We start from the raw sequence: 26,284 nt of genomic DNA on the forward strand, positions 1-26,284 counted from the left end.
GACAAAATTTTTAAATAAAGATGTATCAGTGAAATACAAAATTAACATGATCATTTTTAAGATAACATAGAAATGTGGCAAAATCTGTTTATGTTAAATAAAAACACATTTCCTTGGGGTGCTGGGGTGGCTCAGGTGGTTAAGCGTCCGACTTCGGCTCAGGTCATGATCTCACAGTTCTGAGTTGGAGCCCCATGTCAGGCTCTGTGTGCTGACAGCTCAGAGCCTAGAGCCTGCTTCCGATTCTGTGTCTCCCTCTCTCTCTGCCCTTCCCCTACCTGTGCTCTCTCTCCCTTTCTCAAAAATAAATAAAATGTAAACAAAAACACATTTCCAAATACTATGTATTGTAATCGCTTCAATGTAAAAGTACGTTTCCAAGAGTAAGAAAATGTGCAAAAATGACAGGCATCACCTTAACATAAGGTATCATGATGGTATCATTAGAGTTTTAACTCTTCCATTTTATATCATCATCAAATTCTTTTTCATTAAAATTCTTTTTTTCTATCAGCTCTGACAACGTAATCTATCACAGAATGGATAAAATGGTATTTGCAGAATTAGCTTCTGTATATGTAAGGGTACTCTTCAAATGGAGGAAAAAAGGGAGATCTGCAAACTAACATCTTATATTACACAGCACTTTGGAAACCAAGGTTTTATTTTTCAAATTAGGTAAGAAAAAAATATTCCCTATTTTCAACAACTAAAACTGTCCACAGAGTCTAAATTACATAGTTTAAAAAGAAAATAAAAGCACAAGTGCTCTGGCTATACAAAAAATGCTATCGCCATCTTAATTCTAAATGACTATGTCCCACAAAAGCCCTCTCATTACAACACCTCTAAGGATCCCCTTCTGTGAAAGTCACACATACACACACACTCTTGTCTCTGTCTCTCTCTAAGCTTACAGGCTGTCCTCTGCAAACAAGTATAGATGAGGACGAGGACCATGGAGAAGGTAATACTCGCTAGTTCCCTAAACATCAACTAGGTCACTCTACACAATCTCTGGAAACAAGGCTTCCACCAAGTAAAAGATGGAGACAGGGCAGTGCCAGCAGCTGGAAGAGGAAGCGGTATGCTAATGATCCATTGGGGAGATAGTTGTTAAGCGGCTTTCATCACCAGCTAGAATTTATTTCGACTGCAAGGATGAGGTGGTTCTTCAACTATCTGAAGGAGGCAAAAAACACATGGCAGCAGCTGGGCTCAGCAATAAATGCTACATTTACCTTGTTAATTTCAAACTGGCTCACTGGGACACTGCCATTTAGCACATTCTCTCCAATTTCTATTAACCTCTTCTGAATGTTTTCCACTATAGTGTCTCGGCTTTGATCAGAAAGAATCTGACCAAGGACAAAGCTGCAAAAAAAGAGAAGGATTCATTTTTTTAATATTATACTTTATTAATAAAGGAGAGAAAAGGAAGATAAATGCCATTAGATTTACATGTGGACAAGATCTGTACTAAAAGCTAACATGAGCATTAATGTCCAAAAGGCCGTTACTATTTGTTTTTTTACACAAACTCTCCGAAAGATTTACCAACCTTGGAACGTCAGGTTTGCCCTTAAACATACAGACCCTTTTTCATTCAGCAGCTAATGCTTCACACAAAATGTGCACTGAGAAAGGTATGTGTTCCATCCACAAGTGCATCTATGCAGCTACAAAATTCACAAGCAGTTATATTCTGCTCACAGGCTAAAATTTTAAAAGAAAAAATTGGACTTTCCCCATAAAGTAGCAAGATATTATTTCTGGTATCACCAGGCTAAGATGACCATTAACTAGGTAAGCAGAAATATTTTGCTCTTTACGCAAAATTTTTTAAAAAACCAAAGATTTCAAACTTTTCTTTCTTTGGCTTCATTATATTGCTCAGTGTTCTCCAACCTTACACTTCCTATTATTCTACCAGACCCCCTCAAAAAAAAAAAAAAAAGGGAAAAAAGAAAAAGAAAAGGAGTAAGGAAGCCAATATTTTATCCATTTCTGAGAAAATGCAGAGCAAGGCTTTGACAGCTGCATTATAATTTGTCAGAAAAAGAACCCTGACAAAAACATTTGTATAGCTTTAATTACTAATACATTTCTAACTCAGAGAAATTTACTTCTATTATGATGCATCTTTTCTTAGAAAACACAAAGCTGAAGAGAACACTCTAATCGACAGTCTATACAAAGTAGTTTCATCTTTGGGTACATTTGGGGGCAATGAAGCATTTCAAACTTCATTTCATAAAAGGCTAACAGTGACCTATACTCCGATGATCAACTTTGCCTAATCAAGAGTGGTTTTGCAGAAGCAACAACTGCTCAATCTCCCAATGTGGAAAGCAAGACGGAGACTGGAAAACAAGTAAAAAGTGTGAATATTCAGCAATATTAAGATTAATTTAAAATTTTGCTTTAAAGTAAAAAGTTCTATTTTCAGAATTGGGCAGGTTCACAAAACAGGAATATCTAGAAAGATGGCACATTAAACACATAAAGATACAGGTTTTTTTAAATGGGTGCTTTATAAATTAATGTGACTCTTTAAAAAAAAAAGAGGTCTTGGGGAGCCTGGGTAGCTCACTTGGTTAAACGTCTGACTCATGATTTTGGCTCAGGTCATGGTCTCATGGTTATGAAATCAAGCTCCATGTCAGGCTCTGTGCTGGGCATGGAACCTGCTTAAGAGTCTCTCTCTCCCTCTCCCTTTGCCCCTCCTCGTTCATGTACGCGCGCGCGCGCTCTCTCTCTCTCTCTCTCTCTCTCTCTCTCTCTCAAAAAAAAAAAAAAAAAAAAAAAAAAAAAAAAAACAGGCCTTAGTATCACCATTTCCAGTCTCAGATGCAAAGCTAGGGGGTCAGCCATGACATTTATTATTTCTGAGGTACGTAGGGTATTTGAGACCCAGCTCTTAAATTAACCTGATAGGCATTTTTTTCTAGAGATTCCTAAGAATCTTTATACATAAAAGATACAGTTGGGAACAAAGTCTCACTCCATGGTGCATTTTGAATCCCAGAATATTTAAGTCAAAACATGGGGACACCTTAACAACTATGTTCCTCCTAAAGACCTCCTAAAGAGGTTCTATGATGATTCAGGGACACAACACAAGGCACTTTCTAGTAAGAATAGGAAAGCAAAACAAAACAGAGACAAGCCAACACCAATGAAATCAACTCTGTAGGGAGCTAATATGTGAAGGTTTACCCTCATCATGAGTCACAACTCCTAAGATGTATCTTACAGCAAGTATCTCTCACTGAGTGAATTTGGCTTCTTCTAAGTTTTCATCTACCTGGAAAATTCCACTCCCAATAAGTGAGGAGCATTAATCTGTAAAAAAGAAGTTGGGTCCTTGCGCTTGGCAGAATCATACATCTTGTCCATGTCATTACCATGTGAAGTTTTTAAAGACAAACAACAAAAGCACACATGAAAGCCGAACTCACTTTCCAGTTTCTTTAGCAAGGTCACACCAATCTCTTCTAACTATATCTAATCCTTTCAGCTCCTGTTTGGTGATGTAATTCCCATCCGACGTTGGCTCAACAACCAGAGCGGCGTATTTCTTTTTCTTCAGCAGTAGCAGAGACTTGAAAACACCATCGATGTCTATTTCAAGCAATCTGTACAACTTATTCACTTCACTTTTTACCTGTGAAAATTTCTACCGTTAATACTAGCTTCTCAAACATCCACTAGGGAGATGAACATGCTACAAATTCCCAAGAGTTAATCTAAACAGAACTTGAATGCACACAAGATTAGAATGCATTTACTCAGGTGATACAGAACACAGTATTATGTTGAGTATGATGCAAAACCATTCAAAGAGCACAGGGACAAAGATTAAAAAAAATACACCATAACATAAATATATCATGCCACTCAACCAAAGGACAGAATTAGCTGGGTCTGCCGCAGGAAATTTACGAAAATTATGAAATAGTCTTCTTGAATCTAAAAACTAAAGTCAGAGGTGCTTCAGTGGCTCAGTCGGTTAAGCATTCGACTTCGGCTCATATAATTTCACGGTCCGTGGACTCGAGCCCCGTGTCAGGCTCTGTGCTGACAGCTCAGAGCCTGGAGCCCTCTTCGGATTCCGTGTCTCCCTCTCCCTCTCTCTGCCCCTCCCCCGCTCATGCTTTGTCTCTCTGTTTCTCTCTCAAAACTAAATAAACATTAAAAAAGATAATAAAAAATAAAAACTAAATTCATTCGTACTTACCTTCAAACTACTAAATTAGAAAGATTAGACAGTTTAACAAGTAGATACGTGGCCAGAAACAAGTAAAACTTTTGACTATGAAAATAATGTCTAAGATCTCCCTGTACCTGTATGTTAAACAAAACATGACCTGCTCTTTATTGATAGGATCAAGGCACAGCCAGTCACCCAGGGAAAATACACAGCTTTTTGAAGTGCAACATGAGGACAGTACGTGTGGCTTGCTCTCAGGTGAATGCTATAGGTCAAACTTCACACATATTAATGGAGAAAGGCAGGAAGTTCTTACTCTGGAAGATGATATCTTAGTTCTAGGTTACTGGGACAATATCTTAACATAGCAAGTACTCAAGAAACCTCGACTGCAATAAGGGGGCAACAAATGATTACTTTCAAATGTCCACTTGCCTTTTCAAATATATTTTAAGTACTCCTGTAAAAATTCTAACGTGTGTACATGTATGTATGTATGTAGGCAGGTATTTCTCCATATCTGTCAGTGTATAAAATCCACCTGAACGCTATTAGAGATGTTTCTCCTCATGCATGATAATGTGATAAGTATAAACACGACCATATTTTAAATTTACATTAAAAATTTTTTTTTTGCTTTCTTCTTTTATCAGAAAGTAGACATAGGGTGTGAAGCAGTGTGCCTCCCTCTTGCAAGACCCAGAGATATGACTGTAGCCAGGCCTAAGCCCAACATCACAAAGGTGTGACAAGAACACCACAGCCACCAGCCTTAGAAACAAGATGAAAACATCTCAGACTCTCTTCAAAGCAAAAATGTATTTATCATTTAAGGAAAAAACACTCTCCTTTGAATTTTACCCTTAAGACAAACAACTGGATTAGAAGCTAAGAAAAATAAGAAGATGAGGAGCTGAGAAGCACTAAATTTATTATTTTCTGAAGCACATGTGTACATATACATGTTCCATGTTAAAAGAGGATTCACTAAAGTAGGTAAAACAGATAATTTCATCAAATTACATCACCTTGTTTCCCAATTTATACACTTCTTCCAGATTGGTGCTATTGGTGTTTATCATAATTGAATCTGTATCTCCATAAATAACTTCAAGATTCATCTAATAAAAAGCAAAAATTATAAAAGTTAACAACAAAAACAGAGTGATCAGCATAAACAAAACTCAAGATTACCCATACTACAGAAATTACACGTTCCACTGATTTTTCAAAAGCTTATGTTTATTCTTGTCCATATCGTCAATATGTCCATATCTTGTCCATATTGAGTACAATCAATAAACCAATAAACCCATAAACCAGTAAACTAGAGAGGAAAGCCACTATCACATTAAGAAAGTCTACCTAATTTTCTTAAAACAGACAGACAGTAGAGGGGCAGGGGAAATGTCTAGTTTCAACTGAAACAAACTGTGGAACTGAATAATATAAAGGAGGATAAGAGACTAGGAAGGGGGGTGTCTATATCTATCCACTGTATCATGAGCTTAGTGGTCACAGCAATTTATAAAGCAGAAACATAATGGGTTTTTAAAATGCAGGGGCACAAATCCATATGAAATTTGTAACAGTTTCAAACAGTATTTAGGAGAATACGAAGAGTGCCAAAAAAAAATCAATCATAACAAACAACACTACAGCACATACAGTATAAAGGCCTGGAAGTAAACTCTAATTAGCACTGTTACTAATTTGCTTGAAACACTCACATATAGGCTTCAAGCAGCGCCCAGATCATATCAGTGTTAGTAAAAGAAAAAAGCTATAATCCATTAGCAGGGATTATAAACGTAAACTAGGCATCCTAAGAAGCCATTTCCAGTCTGTTTGGGTTACAATTTTCCTTGAATACAAAAACGTCACCAGGTATGATATTTAAGAGTCATTGTATGATGAAAATGCTCAGCATTACCTTCTGCACCATCTCTTTTGTATGCATCAAAATCTAAATGAAATAAAAAGTCAAGATTAGTACATAACATAGCTACAAAACCATAAACGTTAAGTACACAGAGATAAATATCCCAATGACTGCTCATACATTTTAAAGCTCTTGATGGTTTTCCAACCACAACCCTCAAAATAACAGTAATATCAACATAATCTAAAAGTAAGGTGGCCTCTATGCTGATTCACAGCCAGAGATATGTAAGTAGATCTACTGTAAAAATCTACTTAAGGTCTATCTTTAATAAACACGTGTAATAAAAACATCCCATTATGATAAGGCAAAGAGGTAAACTAATTCTCATTATTCATATTTAAATATAACTATGGCTTTAAAAAAAAGCTTCACAGAGCATTGCAAATCTGGCAATTCTTACCCAGAATGTTAAAAATTAGTGGAAAAAAAGGGGGGGAGCCTGGGTGGCTCAGTTGGTTAAGCATCCAGACTCTTGATTTTTGCTTGGGTCATGATCTCACGGTTGTGAGATCAAGCCCCATGTTGGGCTCTGCACTGGAGGCATGGAGCTTGCTTGGGATTCTCTATCTGCCCCTCCTCTAACCATGCTCTCTCTCGCTCTCAAAATAAATAAATAACCTTACAAAATGAAAAAAAAAAAGTGAAAAAGATATATACACAGATTTAAATTTCTTCTCTCGATTGTAAATTTCTTAAAGACAGAGAGTAGACCTTCACATATTCTCTGGAGTTAGCACGGTGCCCAGGCCAGAGGCAGGGCTCAGTAAGTATTCAATGAATAAAGACAAACATCTACATAATATATGTAGATAGTTCTGTCCATTGGACCATATAGCTGCAAACTGGAAACATGTATTACAGAGCCCTATAAACCCTGAACTTAGAATTATCTTTCACATCTACCCCTGACTTTCCATTTCCACTGCTTCCTCTCCTCCCCTTTATTACAGGCTAATTTTGCTCAGGCATTCACTGTCCTTTGTTCTTAGGGAAGAAAGCCCTTCCTCTGTCCTGGGGGTGGTGAATATGGATCAGGCTAATCAAGGTTTTCTTTTTTTAAACGTTTATTTATGTTTGAGAGAGCAAATGGGGGAGAAGCAAACAGAGAGGAAGAGAGAGAATCCCCAGCAGGCTCCACACTGTCACCACAGAGCTCAACCTGGGGCTCGAACTCACAAAACATGAGACCATGACCTGAGCTGAAGTCGGACCCTTAACTGACTGAGTCACCCGGGCGCCCCTAATCGATGGTTTTCACACTGGCTGTACGGTGGAAATCACCTGGGGAGCCATAAAGACAAACAAACAGACAAACACCAATACCTGGCCCTCACAATGTTCTGGAAAAAGCTCTTCAGGTATTTATGTTGCGGGCCAGGCTAAGGACCAATGGCCTAAGATAATCATGATAATGCCCTTCTGAAAAGTTTTTAGTTGACAGTTTGTCCCCTCCCTAACTAGTCCACAAGCTCCTGGAGGCCAGAGCACATGTGTGTGCCTAGCTCCAGGCTTCACACGTAACAGGTACTCAAAAAACTGTTTGCTAGTTGACTGACAATTCTCATAGTAATCCCAATTACTTTTCTGAAATTCAGTTAACTCCTAAAAAACATTCACACTCCTCCACTTCACCTTCTTTTTTAAACATTTAAATTGCAGAGAAATGCACTGTGGGAGAATATATGACAATTCCTTTGGGAAGAGGGCAATAACGAGATCAACCAATTTAATCATCGTGAGGACAGAACTGCTCATCACAAGTTCTCTTCACCCTGCGCCCCTCCCACCACACTAAGCTTAGCCTTCCTCATCACAACGGACAGCTCTATAAGGTAACCAGTACCTAAGTAAAAATACCACAGACACCATCCGTCAACCTTTCACTGAAATTCCACATATGTAGTAAGCAATTTCCTCTACTCTTCTTTCACACCATGAACGAAACCTACTATGTTGTCCTTGAGCGTACCTTCAACGCGTAGTGGCAACCTTCATCCTCCATCAACCGCCTCTATTCTCTCCTGCCACCAACTCACAACCATTTCCAAGCACAATCTGAGGGCTGCTACCAAAACAATTTTCTCTTTGGTGGCAGAAACCTCTTGTTGGATCTTTTGTACAAAAAATGGTAGAAAACTAAGCAAAAGGGGCGCCTGGGTGGCTCCATCGGTTAGGCGTCCGACTTCGGCTCAGGTCATGATCTCACAGTCTGTGAGTTCAAGCCCCGCGTCGGGCTCTGAGCTGAGCGCTCAGAGCCTGGAGCCTGCTTCCGATTCTGTGTCTCCCTCTTTCTCTGTCCCTCCCCCACTCATGCTCTGTCTCTCTCCCTCTCTCAAAAATAAATAAGCGTAAAAAAATAAAAAGTAAAAAAAAAGAAAGAAAACTAAGCAAAATATAAAGACTATACCATAACTGCTTTGTTTTCACCCCAATACTTTATCTTAGATATTGTTCATCTACACATAAAGACCTGCCTTATTCTTTTTAAACAACTATACAGTGTCAATCGATGATTTAACTAGTGCCCTAGTAATAAACACGTAGGTTGTTTCTGATCTTTACCTTTATAACCACACTTCAACAAATTATCCTCAAACACACGTAACCTGCCAGTAACAAGATAAACTCCTATAAGACTTACTGGGTCAAAGGTTATATCGGTTCAAATTTTTTATAAAGATAGCCAAATAGCTCTCAACCGACGTTATACCAATTTCTGAGGGTAGTTTTATCACCATCTTTCCAAGGGACCTCAACAGTAGCTTTTCAGTGGACCTGAGCTCCATCTCAGGCTCAAGGTCCTTAACCACAGCTCATCAACTCTTCAGTCCATTCAATAGGAGACCCGCAACCAGGCTGAGCCTGACTTTTCACGCTTCTTCACTAAGCACTTCTGGATGGTGGGTACCAAAGTGCCCTGTCCAGACTTACGCTTGCCCAAGTGCTAACGAGGATGACCAGAAAGCCACCCTTGATTCAAACTGTTCACTGGGAGGGCTCAGCTGTTAGGTGCCCTGTGGGCTACCAAACTCTTAGCATCTAGCAGAGGTCCTGGTGCACAGTGGCTATTAATGAATATCTGTAAAATGCTGAATGACTAATCCTAAGGAGTGGGCAGTATTATTAATCCCATTTTACAGTTGAGTAAAATTAGGCTCTACCATCTTACCCAAAGTAACAGAAATAGGCAACAGCTTGATCTAGAAACAGGACCTTACGTCTCATTTTCTTTTCAGCATGTTTCATTGCCTTGTTAAAAAGCCCATACCACATGAATGTTCGGGAAGCCAACAGTCAAAAATTTATACATGTCACGGGTATTTCCCCCATTAAGGAAATTCACTTCTAAAAGAAGCCACAAGTATCAAGAAAAGTCTACTGGACACAAGGTACAGTGATTACAAGATGTCCGTTCATAAGTTCACTTCAAATTGACAAGCCTAATATTAAAGCTCCCCATTCTGACAGAAAATCATTTTCTAAGTGCCAACAGCTAGGAAACAGGGCTATAAAGGCTTGCTAAATTCATTAATAAGGCAGTCTGCAGTTATCTGATTTCACAGCAACACCTGCATATTTATCTACTCATTACCAATTGGATGATGGAATTTTTTCAAGCACATTTCAAAAATCTGCCAACTTCAAGTGTAAAAAAATAAACTTTGTGGTTAATTTTTCCCTTAACAAAGTACAGCTGTTGAGAATAATTGTTCAAGATCTTACCCTGTAATGTCAACTGCAGCAGAACAAAGAGTATTTAATTAGCAAATCTATCCAGTAATTCAACACCTATTATATAAAATGCCTTCGTGATTTTATTCAGGATAATTTGCTAAGAGGGTTATTACTGACATTCAGATGGAATTTAAAATTCCTACGCAAGTCGAGTCATAATAGCAGTAATGATCTCCCCAATCAGGAGATTCGGTGTCACACAAGGCTCTCTTGCAATGCAGCAGCCGATTTCCTGACTTCTTAATTCCTGGGCTCAGCTCAGTGAGAGCCCTTCATGCCGATATTTCAGTCAGCAATACATCTTTAATGGGACTCTATTAAAATAACTAGAACAAAAATGACTTTTTTTTGGTTAAAAAGAATGACAGCACTGCCATCATATCAATCATTGCAGGCTTTGCAGAACAGTGCCGTTAGGGGAAAAGAGGAGGGGGAAACAGGAAAGGAGTGGGGCTGGGGGTGGGGAGAGCAATAATTAAAATAATACGAAAAAGTATTTTAACCCCAATCTGAGCCTCTGAAGGCTGGTGGAGGGTGGTGGGGACTAAAAGGAAATGTAAAGTGTATTTTAAAAAACTTTTCTAAAAAAAATAATGTATTCAGGAACACACCCACGATGTGGTTTACTAAGCAGAAAGAGCAGGTTTATGATGCCGGGTTTAACAGCAGCAGCAACCCTAAGCCCAACTACTACTGACATGTGTATTTACAGGTTCCCCTAACAAGGTCAGGATAAAGCTGGGCTCCTTACTTTCTGCCAGGACGGAACACGTGTGTCTGGCAATGCATTTAAAGGTTACAAAATGGTTTCAGATGCTATTACAAACACTGTGCTTATTAATGCTACAGAGGAGCAAGAAAACACCACTTTTCCACAGTTAAAAACAAAGTTTCAAGCTCCTTTTCCAAAAGCACAGGTCCATCACAGTGATATCTACTAACAAGAAACCCACTTTGATGACAGATGATGGTCGACGCTGCACTCAACAGAAATCTTACAAGTTAAGAAAATGTTGGGAAAGGTCAAATCCTAAACAAATAATGCATGAAGAGAATGACAACTGAAATCTCAATGGCTTTAGGATTCTTCTGTTACTGATGACATAAAATTAGAAATAAACTGGAAAGGCTTTTTAAAAAAATACATTAGCATAAGAGGGGTAGCAAAATGAATGGTTTTGAAGGATAGGGAAAAGAAGAGTAGAAGAAATATAAATATTATGATATGTGGTAATCCAACCATTATGTAAGCTTTCCTAGTCCCAATTTCAGCAGTTTCCAAGCAGGACTCTGTGATACTCAGTTCTCCCACTTGGCAAACATGTATTTCATCCTCATTATATTTGACTGTCTTTTTCTTATTTTCCTTTTACCTGTTATTCCTAGATGTGTGTCTTCTCTATAAGATGTTCAAGGAGCATAGGCTATGGATTTAATAAGCACCCTACTTTCTGTCTTCACCACTTAACATTCCTGTCACACTGGGTTCCTTCCTTATTACCTTAAAACCGGAGTTTTACCTTCTGTGAAACTGGGATTAAAACTACCACCCAGGTCCCTGAGGTAGATGGGAATAAGAAATCTGTGCTGAAAACGTGGTTAGCAAAGATAAAACATTATACAAATACAAGGTGAGAAAAAACTTGGGGGTTGGAGCACCTGGGGGGCTCAGCTGGTTAAGGGTCCGACTTCAGCTCAGGTCATGATCTTGCGACTCGTGAGTTCGAGCCCCACATCAGGCTCTGCACTAGCGGTGCTTGGGGGTTCTCTCTCTCCCTCTCTTTCTTTGCCCCTTTGCTACTTGCGCTCTCTCTCAAAAAAAAAAGTTGGGGGTCTGAAATGTGAGTAGTGGTCTAAACTGCCAATTAGTACCTAAGTGATTTAGAAACAATCTGAGTTTTCTCTCTAGATCTTAGATTCCTCATTTCTAAAATGGAAGAGGCTGGGATTCCTCCCAGATGTAAAAATCTAGAATCCAAGTTTGACATGTAAAAATACCTCTTCCTTCTATCTGGTTGTTTTGTCTTTCAACCATATTCATTTCTTTTTTTTTTTTTTTAATTTTTTTAATGTTTTTTTTTTTAATTTATTTTTGAGACAGAGACAGAGCATGAGCATGAGCATGAGCAGGGGAGGGGCAGAGAGAAAGGGAGACACAGAATCTGAAGCAGGCTCCAGGCTCTGAGCTGTCAGCACAGAACCCAATGCAGGGCTCGAACTCACGGAGTGTGAGATCATGACCTGAGCCGAAGTGAGACGCTCAGCCGACTGAGCCACCCAGGCGCCCCCATATTCATTTCTTTAGTATTGGGAAAGGAGGCACTAATATGTCCAACAAAGACCATCAGCATTACAAGAATATATCATATCCTAGGTTACTTTTGAAGGCTATGTGGTTGTAAAATAACTAGAAATATACAGGTTCTGACAAGTTCTCTGCATATAGCTTTATGCACTTAGCATAACTGGGTGGGTATATGTACAATATATAAAAATTTGACACCCTCTGCTGATATCTCCCCCTCTTGCTCAGGAGAATACACACACATACACATATATACATCAGGGTTTCTCAACCTCAGCACTACTGATTGACATTTTAGGCTGGAGAACTTTTTGTCACGGGGGGCTGTCCCTGGCCTCTACCCACTAGATGTAAGTAGCATGCATGCGCGCGCCCAAGTGCTCTCTCTCTCTCCAGCTGTGACAGCCAAAATTATCTCCAGATATTGCCAAATGTCTCCTGGGGGACAAAACTGCCCCTGGTTGAATAACACTTTCTCTCTCCAAGCCCATTTTCCACCATCTGTCCCACAAGCATTCATTCCTAAACTGCATCCATCTTCTCCAAACCCTCCCCAGCTCCAAACATGAGAAATGGCCCCTCCAAGAGCCTCGAACTGAAACAAAGGGCTGACTTCCTTTCTAATCCAACGAACAAGTCTCACATAAGACTCTGTCTTTCCAGGGTTGCTTCCTGCCAATGTGCTCTCCCTCCTTCTGGCCCTCACCACTCAGACTACCTTGTCTCCAGCTTCACGACCTTTCAACTCATTCTTCACACTTTTCCAGTGTTCTTTTTCAAATGCACTCTTTGCAATGAAATTCAAATCCCTTAGCTTGACCCAAGACTCATGATGTACTCGAAGCTGACCTCATCTTCGAATGCTTCCCACATGCATACTTCAACTCAACCTTCCTGAAATATTTTGAGTTCCATGGACGAGCCATGCTCTTTTCTTGCTTCTGTGCTTTTCACATGCTGTTTCTCCACACTGGTCCAAAGTGTGGGTTCAGAAGTTAGGCTGTGTAATGGTTAATTTTATGTGTCAACTTGGCTAGGCCAGTGATAACCAGTTATGTGGTCAAACATAAGTCTAGAAGGCTTTCTTGTTTTTGTTCTTTTGTTTTGTTTTTACATGAGACCAATTTTTAAATCAGCAGACCTTGAGTAAACAGATTACCTCCCACCATAACGTGGGTGGACCTCACCCAATCAATTTCAAGGCCTTAAGAGAATAAAGAACGAAGTCCCCTGAAGAAGCTGCAGATTTCAGACTGAAGCCGAAACATCAACTCAGGTGCTGTGTGTTTGGGTTTCCAGCCTGCTCACCTGCCCTGAGAGTGCAGTCTTGCCATCCCCTACAATCACATGAGCCAATTCCTTAAAATCAATCATTCAATTAATCAATCAATCACTCTCCCCTCCCACACCCTCCACACCCCTTCCTCCCCACCAAAATGATTCTGGTTCTCTGCAGAATGCTGACTGATACAGGCTACTTATAAGTTCAAAACCTAACAGCACTGCTTAAAAGCTGTGTGACCTCAGGCACACAATATAACCTCTCTGTGCCTCCAACTCTTGACTGTAAAATGGAGATGATAACCACAGCTTCCCTACAAGATGGCTACTGTGAACATTACATGTAACATATGTAGACTATTTTCTACAGTTCCTGGTACATAAGTGCTTATAAACATTAGGTATTATTATCACTTAAATCTCTACTTATTTTACAAGGAACTTCACACCATCAGAGAAGCCTCTCTGGCCTCCCCAACTAAATGAAATTAAGGAGTACATTATTAGTCCAATTTAGCCCTCAAAGTCCTCTGTGTATACCCAGAGCACACCGCTCTAATACAAAGGTAAGTAAGACACTATAAGCAAATTATAAACAGAGATCATGTCTTAGCGATTAAACCTAACACAATGCCTGGCACAGGGATGCAATAAACATTTATCTTTTATGTTCTAATAAAAGGAGGCAAACCCAGGTGGTCTAACATGAGAAGAGCAAAGCAATGAACTGATAAATCCATCTCCACAACAAATGGACCCTAAAGGTAGTTGCAGTAAGTGGCAATTAAACCCATACACAGTATGCATTTAAAAGCTAACTCTTTTGGGGTGCTTGCGTGGCTCAGATGGTTAAGCAGCCAACTTCGGCTCAGGTTATGATCTCACAGTCTTCGGTTTCGAGCCGCGCATCAGGTTCCGTGCTGACAGCTCAGAGCCTGGAGCCTGCTTCAGATTCTGTCTCTCCCTCTTTCTCTCTCTGCCCCTACCCTACTCGTGCCGGCTCTCTCTCTCTCTCTCAAAATTGAATAAACATTACAAAAAATTATAAAAGCTAGCTCTTTCAGGGGCTCCTGGGTGGCTCAAGTTGGCTGAGCATCTAGCTTTAGGTATCGGCACAGGTCATGATCTCACAGTTCATAGGTTCCAGCCCAGTGTTGGGCTCTGTGCTGACAGAGGAGCCTGCTTGGGATTCTCTCTCTCCCTCTCTGCCCCTGCCCTCCTTGTGCACTCTCTAAATAAATAAATAAACAAACAAACTTTAAAAAATTGTTTAAAAGCTAGCTCTTTCCATGCAAGAAGTGAAAAGTGAATCCGTTTTAACCCCACCTTCAAGCACAATGCATGTTAAACAAATATTCACTCATGAGAAATGAATTTCTACCCCAATGATAAAGCCCCATTAAATATAAACTTGACTAAAAGTGTAACTCTCCTACACAACTCTTTCCAGATAAACTGATTTTCTTTTAAATCCATAATTTACAACCTAGACGTTCCGATAGCTCATGTGTAAAGAATATAAAACACACTGAATAAACAAAGCTTTCTGAAAGGTTTCTCCTCCCTAACACATATATTTATAATATTTATGAGTATCTCTCGATTACTGCCCTAAAATGTGTCAAGGCTCTAATATTGACTTAAAAACTTAAAATACTATGGTCTGTGGCACTGTGTGAAATGGAAAGTGAACTTCTCCCTTCTCTTCTCATTTCTTGCCCTGGAAGATTTATTCCTCTTGTGGACTTAAAAAAAAAAAAAAAAAAGTTTGACTTTTAAAAAACTGTTTTCACCTTTAAATAAAACTTCCTTTCACAACATTCTTACTCTCTGTTCCTCCTCCACACCAACCTCCATCCAGCTCAGAAACTCATGTCCCCTAGGCTTCACTTGAACTTCTGTGCATTACTGCCATACTTGGGATTATCTCTGACACAGGACCCTGGAGAGTGTGCAGAGCTGGCTTTAAAGCACACTTGAGCTAAATCTACTCACTGACACAAGAGTTCAAGTGTGAGCCTACACTCTTAAATATTACATCTCCAAAAAATACCCAAACCCTAAGACACCAAGGTTGAAACTTGGAGCAGGAGATATTAACCTAAGGTCAAGAAATGTGAACATTCTTGAAACCATAAGGAAAAATTTGAATGCGTGCTTACGTGCGTTTTTCTAGGAAGAGGGTCCCCATTCCATCAGATTTGAAACTGTGATTCATTTAAATTTAAGTACCGCTGAAGATGCTCCAATTAGCTGGAAGAGTCGAGCTTTCAGATTTCTCAGAATTCACATAATGTCCATGAGACTAGAAACACCCCTACACAAAGGTCTTTGCCTCCCGCTTTGGAGCTGGGTATTTTCAGCCCCTACCAGTGTTATTTCCCTCACAAGAAAACACGGACACGTCAAAAGGCTCAGATTTGGTTCCCTGATTGACTCCTCACATAACTCATCTGGGAGGCTAATTAAGACACGGCCAAACTATGTCCGCGCTTTAGTGAACATCGGCGCTCAGGCAAGTTTCACACACCCTGATTAAAATTGACTCAAAGTGTCTTACTTCAGTAATCACTTAGACGGAATGAATTTTACATTAGTGGGATCAAGCATGCACCAGGCCTCAGTGGAAATGAAAAGGGCTTATAGTAATAGGATTTATAAATCCACCCATTAGGTTAATGGCTAAATGATTTACATGTAACTTTCTCCCCCACTCCGCCTTCCCTCACCCTTTAACTCAGTAAAAACTATGCTTGGCATTTTCCACTGCAGTGCCATACACAAAGGAAATAGCCTTTCTATTTTGGGACATACTAATTTCTAATAATGGCTTGGGTAGCTACCATTAACTCTTTCAAAGCACAAATAATTGACTAATAAAATTAAGTATTCTATAAGGCCTGAAAGTGCTTAATTGATCATAATTGTCTATTTGAGAAGAAGGCGTCAGGCTGGCTATGCTCAGATAATGAAGTTGGGCAATTCTGAAGCACTGCAATCAAGATAATACTTACAGCTAAAAAGGACATTAGCATTTTCTAGAATCTGCAACATTTTCGTTATAAGTGAGGTCATGGGAATATGTGACTAGAAAACTTTGTGCTCCCAGCCCCCACAAATGGAAAATTTACCAGGTTTTCACTTATCGTTACTTAGTACCTGGCCTAAAGCTCAACCCTGGCAGAACAGCTAGGTGGTGGTCTGGCGGACAACTTGAAGCTAAGAGGGTGGCCAAGGTGTTACTGTCCTTATTTTCATGGAAGCATTTTTAGTTTCTGGAAAGCTCCTTTTTAAGATTGGTGTGTGACAAGATGTCATGGCACAGTTCAACATTACTCTCTGCTCTGGGAAGGTCAGAGGCAGAACTTTTTAAACCCAACACGTGGGATGGGGGGCAACTCCCTAGCTCAGTACCAAAATACGACATTTTGATTCGATACTGCCTGTACTTGCCATATGCTCTCTTAGAAAAAACTATTATTTATTATTTTAGCAAATGCTATCCTTTGCCCTCCTGTTTATTAGCAGTTCAGAAAACAGATCCTAGGAGCTACCTATGATTAAAGTATGGAGGGTTCCCGCTTCAATGAAAAAAATCTTCTCACAGAAAGATAGTCTAGTTTTAGGGAAACATAACTGTGTTCACTTCTCCAGAGACACATGTGTTACAGACACATGTTCAGGCATGCCTCTAGAATAAACATATTTAAGGATCAATCAAATAACGTTTTCTCATATACCCATCACTCTTCCTCCTAACCCACCAGCTTCTATTTTTCTCCAGGAAGAATACAGAGAAATTCTGAAATCAACGGGTACCAGGTTTAGAAGTCATTTAGGATGGAGGTGCAGAATATGACGGAGATAACAGATCAATACAAAGACTATACAAGATTTGCCTCCTTATGACTTTAAAAAAAAAAGAAAAGCACCTTTACTTGTGGACGTCATTGTACTGCCTCTCTCTAATGTGGCCAAGGCTCAAGAATGTGATATGAATTGTAGGAAGCACAGTAATTTTCTCATCATTTACAATCTCAAAAAGGAACTGATTCATTCACTTACCAAGTATTTACCGAGTACTTCTCATGTCCTAGGTGTAATGGAACACAAAAGCAAATGATTCCCATACAATGTCTTCCCTGTCTAGTGTGTAACATCTAGCGGAGCAGAGAACCAAATATGTGACTGGGAACACACACACACACACACACACACACACACACACACACACACCCTTAATAGGGGCTCCTTATTAGGGCCTAAGAGGCAAAGGAAGATGGGGGAAGAGTGTTGGTGAGGATCCCAAGGACAAAGAGAAACTCAATGGTGATTAAACAACATTAAACTTTACACAATTTTAAGGTTTTTTTGTAACAGAAAGCAAATAAAAATATGGCTAAGGCTAGAATGCTCAAGAAAGTGGGGAGAAGGCAGGAGAGAGGCCCAACTGCAAAGGGCCTTGTAAGCCACATTAACAACTTTAAACTGGGGAGTGCCACCACCAGATTGACAAGTTAAAGAAGTCTCTCTGGCTATAAAACACGTGGAGAATACATATCAGCCGGGGGTGGGGGGGTGGCGTCCAGGGGGAAGTAACGAAGCTTACACGGCATAATAGCTGTCGCAACGGAGAGACTCGCAGGCATTTAGGAAGTGGAATCTACAGGACTCACCACCTGACTGGATTTGGGGCATGAGGAAGGGGTGGAGGAGTCAGGTATGATACCAACGTTCCTGGCTTAACAACTGGGGAGACAGTGCCTGTCACTCACTGAGACCGGGAATCCGGAAAGGGGAACAGGCTGGGGAGCAGAACCTTAAGAGCAGTTTTGGAATTGATGAATGCACTATGCCTGTGGGCGCGTGAATGAAGATGCCAGGGAGGCAGACAGAAGGTAAGGTGCTCAACGGAGGAGACGTGAGAAGTTTTGGCTACAAGAAACAGAGATGCCACAAATGAATAAATCATAGCAATGTCAGGATGCAGACAGAACCCATCGGAACAGAGGGCAGAGCTCACCAAGGGACAGCAGGGGAAAAGGGAGACAAGGCACACCAGCACCCAAACCACAGTAAATGGGCTCCGTGGGTCCCTCGATTCCTCATTCCTCCTCCAGAACCTTCCTTTCCCTTTCAGCTCTCAGATCTCCATTCTTGCTGTCACAATTGGCAGGTGTCGCACAAACCAGCGGACACCGGCAAATGTGACGCAGGCTGCCACAGACAGCCAGGCACCACACACTGACCTTTAACGAGACCAATCCCAACAGGTGGCTAGCGCCTAATACAAATAATTGTATCAGCCCTCCAAACAAGGTCAAAGAAGAGGGGAGCACCTTGCCTTTTCTCGAGCAGCCACAACAGCCAAAGGCAGTGGCTCCCCTCCTTGAGGCGGGGATAGGCTCCACAGAAGACTGACCGTCAATCAATTCACTTCACAAGAGCCTCCTCCAAGCTCGGGCATAGCTGTCCCTTCCCTGCCTCTCTCCTGCATCCGGGAGGGGGGAGGAGTTGTGCCACTCTTACGGAGAGTTTGGGGCCATTTGTGAGCAGTTCTGACTCATACTTGTCCAGTTAAAAAAAAAAAGCTACGGAGGAGGGGTTCCTCTGTTTCCAAATAACATTCTTCACACTCTCTGAGAGAAACTAAGTCATAAGTGATTAAATTAATTGCCTTGGTTGCTAATTTGGTTTTGATAACATCAAATGTCTCACGGTTCTCATGTACCTTTGACCTCAGAGCAAGCTACTGTTGTGACAGAACAGACAGCTGTAGGCCAGGGGGCAGAAGGAGGCTCGCACAAACTCCTGAAAGAAAACCGCCTTGATCGGAGCCCAGAAATTCCACCGGGCGCTCAATGGCCAGGAGCCCTGTGCCGGGCAGTAGGGCCCCATGTGCCGACCTACAGCCCTTCTCCTTGGCTTTCACACACAAAACGAGATCTTCCTTTCCTCAAAGACAACCGCCTCTGCTCTCCCCCTCTTAAGCCCTGTGACTGCCAACGGCACGGCTGCGACCAGCCGCACACCACCGGCGCGCGGGTGCCCGGATCAAGATCACATTCCTGGCAGCTGCACAAGAGCCGCCGCTTCAGCTGCTTCTCGGTCTTTATTTTGAAAAGGCAGGATGGGCTCAAGGGCATGGTGGCCTGTCACACAAGAAGAGACGAAAGATTAAAAAAGATAAAACCCAAACCTGTGAGGGGTGTGCAGACTCACAAGAGCCTGCGAACCGAACTAGAGCTTCAGAAAAGCGTGTAGGGCAGTTTACAAACTGGTCAGGAGTGTGTGTGTTTCTCTGAGTGACATGACGGGGGGCGGGACTGATTATGGGATTAAAGAACAGATCTAACTATAGGTCAGTTCTTAGTCAATGGGACTAAAACAAATGAATTCCCCTGCTACTAATTTGGAAAACACTTATTTTCAGAACTCTGAGCCCAGAGCATTAAAATATTGGGATGTGCTGCCAATGCCAAAGTGACCTACTTAATCAGTCCCCAGAACCAAGAGAGCATGTAAAAATTAAATATAAATCCGCAAAACTTAAAGAGTATGGTTAAAGAGAACTTACCTATGCAGAATACAAAATGTGTTCTCTTTTTCCCCCTTTACCACCACCATTACCACCAGATCATTCTTGACTAATTCTTAGAAGCTGAAGACCAACTTGGATTTTGATGTATAAACTGCTTTTGACGATATTTCATTTTAAACAGATCAACACTTAAAAAAAAAATGCAAGCCGAAGACACCCTTTTGAGAAACCAAGAAAACAGATGTGGAAGCCGTTTGTTTAGATGAAGAGGAATTTTCGCTTTTATAGGAATACAATGATTCATGAAGAGGAAAAAAGTCTGTCATCAAGTTTACTTCAATAGATACTCTTGGGTTTGAGGCAGCTTTCTAAATATGGCCATTGCTTTTCTTCACATCTCATCTCTCCTGAAATATCTCAAACTACCACTAACAAACATTACATTTATTGTCTTTGTTCTTTTAAATTTTTTGCTTAGTTAATATATTGTGCAGGAGGAAAAAAAAACCCGACAACTCTGGTACTACAGCATTACATACTTGTTTTTATTGCTTAGGTAGCTGGACAAAATACCTTCTGCTTTTGCGACTTACCAGAAACCAGCCAGCTTGAGACTGTGAAAACATCAGGAATGCCAAAAGCCATGACAGTAAGTTCAGAACTAAGAGCTTTCCTGAACTCCAAAGGAGATGGAATTAAATAAAAAAATAGTGAAGTTTTTGCAAGAACTTTTAGCCAAGAGGATAATCTGTTTTCTTCGGTTGTGTGCTTGATGGAGATACCAAGACAAACTAAAACAGGGGAAAAAGACCAAAAAAGGGGGGCTGCTGCGGGGGGCACTGGGTTCAACCGAGACAGATGCCGAAGAAATTCCTCTCCTGCCGTGCTGTGCCGTATACCCATGTGCTTGCACCCTCTGTTCCTCACCCACTGGCTGCTAAGCCCACGGAGGCTCAGTGGGTCTGTGTTCAGGGCACGCTTCGGATTCACAGGCACGAAGCCTGCAGCCATGAGGGCTTCACCTTCCATGTGCCTCTGCCTCCTCAACAGAATAATAAGGCCACATCAGCCAATATCCCTCCACTGGCTTTGTTTGATAAACAAAAACATCACACCTCACAATTCCCTACCCCTTAAGATTCTGCTATGATGCCAATTAAGTACACAGAAAAAAAAGAAATCAACTCTTTTCTGTAATATCCCCATGTGCCCATATTTTACATTACTTCCTGTAGCTTATAGTTCAAAAATAGAGGTTTTAACCTACCCTCAATCTAACAACCTAATTTTGAAGACGCATTTTCAAAATACACATACTCCTGCTATGAGCTACAGCTCAGTCTAGGAACCCACGCTTAATGGACGACAAAATTCTGTATTCATGTATACATACCTATTTTTTCTGGGCAAAGAATCCACAACTATCACCCAATCCTCAATGGGTCACGCTCTCAAAAAAATTAGCCTCCCTCACAGAACTTGTAGTGATTTCATAATTACATTACATCAGTCCTCAAACAATCTAAGCAGTTACCTGGTGTGTTTCATAACCATGGCTTCTCTTGATTTATCCAAGAGGCTGCCAAAGAGGAGCAACCTGTTTGGCTGGCTCCAGCACCACTTACAAACCCTTTGCTGATCATCCTAAGAAACAGTGTCAACCATCAGTCACAGGTGAGGGGACGAAGACAAAAGATGAGCCTTAACAAATCTGTGAGCACTACTATTATCGTTACAGAGACAATGTGTAGTTTCGATTAGGTGGGTCTAAAGGTTGGTGAGTTTGCTGGCTGGCTGCAAGGAATCTGACCCATCACAATAACTTTTATAGTTTGTTTAGTCAACACATATTGACTTTCTACTACATGAAAAGTATCCTTACAGGTGCTGGGATGAGACCAAGGGAAGGACATGATCTAATTTTCAAACAACCCTGCAGACACGGACAATGGGTTGTGGGGAGCAAAGAGGAGAAGTGCCAGTCGAGAGGAGTGATGCTACGGGCATGGGAAAAGGTGGTAGCAGCAGGGCGGGATGGGAAGTAGAATCAGGACACGCTAAAGGTTGAGATGTAGGAAGTGGGGAAAAGAGAGAACTGTGGTGCCTCAAAGTTCATTATGAGAGAGCAAAGCGTGTTTGTGAAATTAGTAGCAATACAGCTGTTTTTAAAAAATCGAAAAGACTAGCTATAAAGTTGGACTGCAGACATTCTTGTACCAGTGTTTCCAAGTCTTAATGGTAGGCATTTCAAGATGTCACCGCCCTTAAGGAACTTAAGAGATAAATGTGATCACTTCCAACCAAGCAGTTTTGACTGTCTGTAAACAAAAGGAACAGAACTCAAGAGTTGTCTTGCAGGAATGTAAAAACAGGATGACTGAGCCAATCATACCAAGTGCCATACCAATGGACTAATCGATTAAAACCTTCTCTTTGGAGGCTCGCTCCGGTCTTCAGCTGAGTCCGAAAACAGAAGCAGCTCTGGGTGCATGCAGGGAATAGTACCTATGATATTAAAAGGGAGGGAGGGCAGTGCTGATGAAAAAGCAATGGGATGAATGGTTTCTGACCCCATCATTTAAATGTCCTTGTCCCTACCTAGTGTTATCTTTAAAAAAAAAAAAAAAAAAAAAGAAAGAAACCATGAGGAACAAAGGTCCAGTAAAGACATGAAGTCCGGAAACCTGGGATCCAGTGAGTTTTAGTGGCACAGCCAAGCTGTCCTTTAAAGCCTAACTCTCTTTGTAATTTCTTTGTAATAATAATTTGTAATAATAATAATAATAATAATATATAAGAATCTCACCTCTTCCCTTCCCACCGGTGCCTTTCTTTCTGTTACTACGATTTCGATTAAGCATACTCATTCACTTGACAAACATGCAGTCTGTACTGCTCAAAACATGGTGCTTATCTCTTAGAATATAAAATGTACTCTGTGCTCTTGCAGACCCTGTGATCTACACATCCCAAATGTCCACAATGGTCTCATTTCTTCTTTATCTTTTAAGGGCTCGACCCCTCCACCTCATGTTCAATGTGTAAAACCTATGCTGCCTTGTAGCTTCATTCTCAGAACTCAACTCCATTCATTCTTTCAAAGGCTGGTGGTCTCTTCTCACTTCACATAATGGTCATTGCTTAGGTGAGACACTTCAACAATCACCCGAGCACCTACCCTGACAGAATGAATAGGCACTTCACTGTTTCCCCTTCATCATCAGTAGCCTCCATCAGATCCTAATGACAAAGCCTATACATGAACACACCTCTAGACACTGTCAAATTTTCCACGGTGGGCAAAATGACCCCCTGGTGAGAATCTCTAACCTCTAGCAATGATTCTCTGTGCACATGCTTGGGCGGAGACTGATTTGCCATAAAGCATACTGATTCCAGACATATGCCTATGGTTGTCAAGATTATTTAGCGCACGGGACTACATTATCTAAGATGGATTTTTCCACGTTTAGACAAACATATAAAGTCTCCAAATATGCCAGACAGCTTTCCTCTGCACATCTAGGTGCACTCTCCACCCTGCTCTCGGTGTGGTGGGGGGGAGGCTGACCTAACGGACTATATCCCTCATCACCTAATTTTCAACTCAGTGTGACTAATGGAGAACACTGTATAGATCAGGAGGAAAATGAGGACCGGCTATCGATGTCCCTGGCTTTTTTCCCTGAGGGGGCATGTAGGGACTGGCTAATTCCATCCACGTAGGATCATGAAGCCCTCTTCACCCAAATCCCTTTTTTGGGGTTAGGTATGTGTTCCTCCTCTTTCACCGGACAATCTAACACCCCCACTGTAAATGACCCCAGAGTTGGCATAATTCTCTTGTGATTTACAGGGGGATCGTGCCCCCATTTTGGTAAACAATCTCTTTATCAAATCTTCCTATTAACCCCAATGTCATCTCTTTCCTACTGGGGCCCTGACTGACACACCAAATACATTTTTATTTATTTTAAATTTTAAAAACAAGCAATTTAAAAATGTTCCCCCTTGAAGCCCCATTCTCCTAAAAACACATTCCCAAGAGGCACTGCATCTTGAAGATCTAGGCTTTTAAGGTTTGTGAGGAAGATACACTGTGAGCTTTCTTCAAAGAGCAAGTGTATGATGTATCTCTTTTACTGTTACATATTAACTAAAATGTTCAAATTTCCACTTCTTTTAGCCTTACCTTACTGCAAAGAAAAAGAAAATTAGTGAACACTATAATAAATAAAGAACACTACCTTCCACCTTATGGTCTTGACAACTGGACAATTATTGCGTAATTATTTTAAGGTAACTGACGCCATTATTTTTCCCTTTACATATTTAAGGCCTCTAATTACATTGTACATTAACACCGAGGACCGGGACTATATCTTAAAGTTGTTTCCCTCACACTTACTCATGCCTTGCAATAGTTCCTTTAAGAAACAAAATATTCAAGGGGTGCCCGGGTGGGGGGGAGGGCGGCGGGGGCGGGGGGGCTCAGTTGGTGAAGCAACCCACTCTTGGTATTGGCTCAGGTTGTGATCTCGTGGTGATGAGATGGAGGCCCACGTTGGGCTCTGTGCTGAGCATGGAGCCTGCTTGGGATTCTCTTGCTCTCCCTCTCTCTCTGCCCCTCCCCCTCTCATGCTCTTTCTCTCTCTCAAAATAAACATTAAAACAATATACTCAGTAAGTATTTGTTGACAGTTGGAAATAGTATCAACAGAAAGAGAACATGAGGAAGCAGGAAAGCTAGTCCCAAAAGCTACGCTCCCTTACTTTAGGATTTTCTTATCTGCCTTGCCTTACCCAAAGATTTTGTCACCAGAAGAAAAAGAAAAGCTTCACTGCAAGGTGAATATAAATTCTAGGAAAACAGCTGTATACCCATCAAGATTATTTTCCACAAGTAGCCAACATGAAACAGAATTTACAACAGAGACAGGAAGAAGGGTAGGTGGAGTTAGAATAGAAGGAAATGAGGAGGCTCAACAAGAATTAATTACTGGTAATTACACATGCTACAGCCTCTCTTCTTTCTCCACCCTCTAGCTAATCAACAGTGGGAACAGATGTGGTCTGTGGTATTGGGGAGGGGGACGCTTAACAGCTGTTGGGAGAACATGACATTAAAAAGCAGCCTTGTCCACAGAAACCCAAGAGTTTTACTGTTTGAAAGAAAAGAGGTAATGAATAATGACCACAGTCTTACTTTGAACTTCAACCTCTTCCGGCCAATAATACAAAAGTTCTCGTCCTGATTTCTGATCACCTACTGCAGTATGTTCACTATTTTCTATTACAAGAGTGCCTCAATATTGGAATCTGTTTCATGTGCCTTATCCACGTACTCCTGAAACCAGTACAGAGATCCAACCACTCCTTATTGAATAAGCAGTCAATAAATCTTGACTATGATAATGATAATTAGAAGGCAAACTCTGAAAGTGCCCACTATAGGGAATACCAAATTAGGGTGAAATAATCCCCAATTTGCTACACTCCTTCTGGATGCTCTTCTAGGAGATGAGAACTCTGAAAACAATGTGGAAATCAGAACATTCCAGTTTGCTTCTTTAAAAATTTCAAGAATGTAGCATACTGTCATTGCATACAATCTTTCCTAAAAAACAAAAACACAAACTAAAGCCCAATAATAAATTTAAAAACAATACCACAATCAAGGCTTTAACAAGAAATGTATTCACTTACCCCCAGGGCCCAAGGAATGCAGATAGGGGGCACAGATCTGCCTTCAGGAATTATCAGGTGACTGCTATCTATGATCTCAAACGCCCCGTGAAAGTTTTTGTGTGTGGAACCAATTAGGTTCCAAAAAGCTGTAAATACGTCCATTTGTTCACAAATCCCAAGTGGTACTCAGTAAGTGACTGGTTCTGCCACTGACAGCAAGTACACTGACTGACTGCTTTTGCCAAAAGAAACGTGCAACTATGTTGGAAGCTTTGCAAGTTCTTGAGTAGCTTAACAATTAAAGTTCTTCTTGGCATAAATGTTATTTATGTACTTGGGTGTGAGGTGTATATACACATGGAATGTTTAAGAGGGTACATGTTTCACAGGCACTTGCAGGATACTATACTAATCTCCTATATCTAAGCTTATTAAATTGAGTTTGCATATTCTCAAATTTACTTCTGTGTATTTTTGGGGCAACTTCAAAAATTTCAGGGGCGCCTGGGTGGCGCAGTTGGTTAAGCGTCCGACTTCAGCCAGGTCACGATCTCGCGGTCCGTGAGTTCGAGCCCC

The 26,284-nt window shown here is 40.9% G+C and overlaps 1 protein-coding gene across 1 annotated transcript in view; it reads right to left on the minus strand.

Moving 5' to 3' along the window:
* Window positions 1–26,284, minus strand: part of POLA1 (DNA polymerase alpha 1, catalytic subunit) — a 303,543-nt gene that overhangs the window by 179,971 nt on the left and 97,288 nt on the right. The window contains exons 27-30 of the mRNA XM_081793414.1: window positions 6,147–6,179; window positions 5,242–5,334; window positions 3,462–3,667; window positions 1,242–1,374 (exon numbers count right to left, since the gene is read on the minus strand). Coding sequence (XP_081649540.1) covers window positions 1,242–1,374; window positions 3,462–3,667; window positions 5,242–5,334; window positions 6,147–6,179 — 465 coding nt within the window. The remainder of the gene's footprint in view (window positions 1–1,241; window positions 1,375–3,461; window positions 3,668–5,241; window positions 5,335–6,146; window positions 6,180–26,284) is intronic.

This window comes from Panthera onca, chromosome X, assembly GCF_046562875.1.
Source record: "Panthera onca isolate mPanOnc1 chromosome X, mPanOnc1 haplotype 2, whole genome shotgun sequence".
NCBI lineage: Eukaryota > Metazoa > Chordata > Mammalia > Carnivora > Felidae > Panthera > Panthera onca.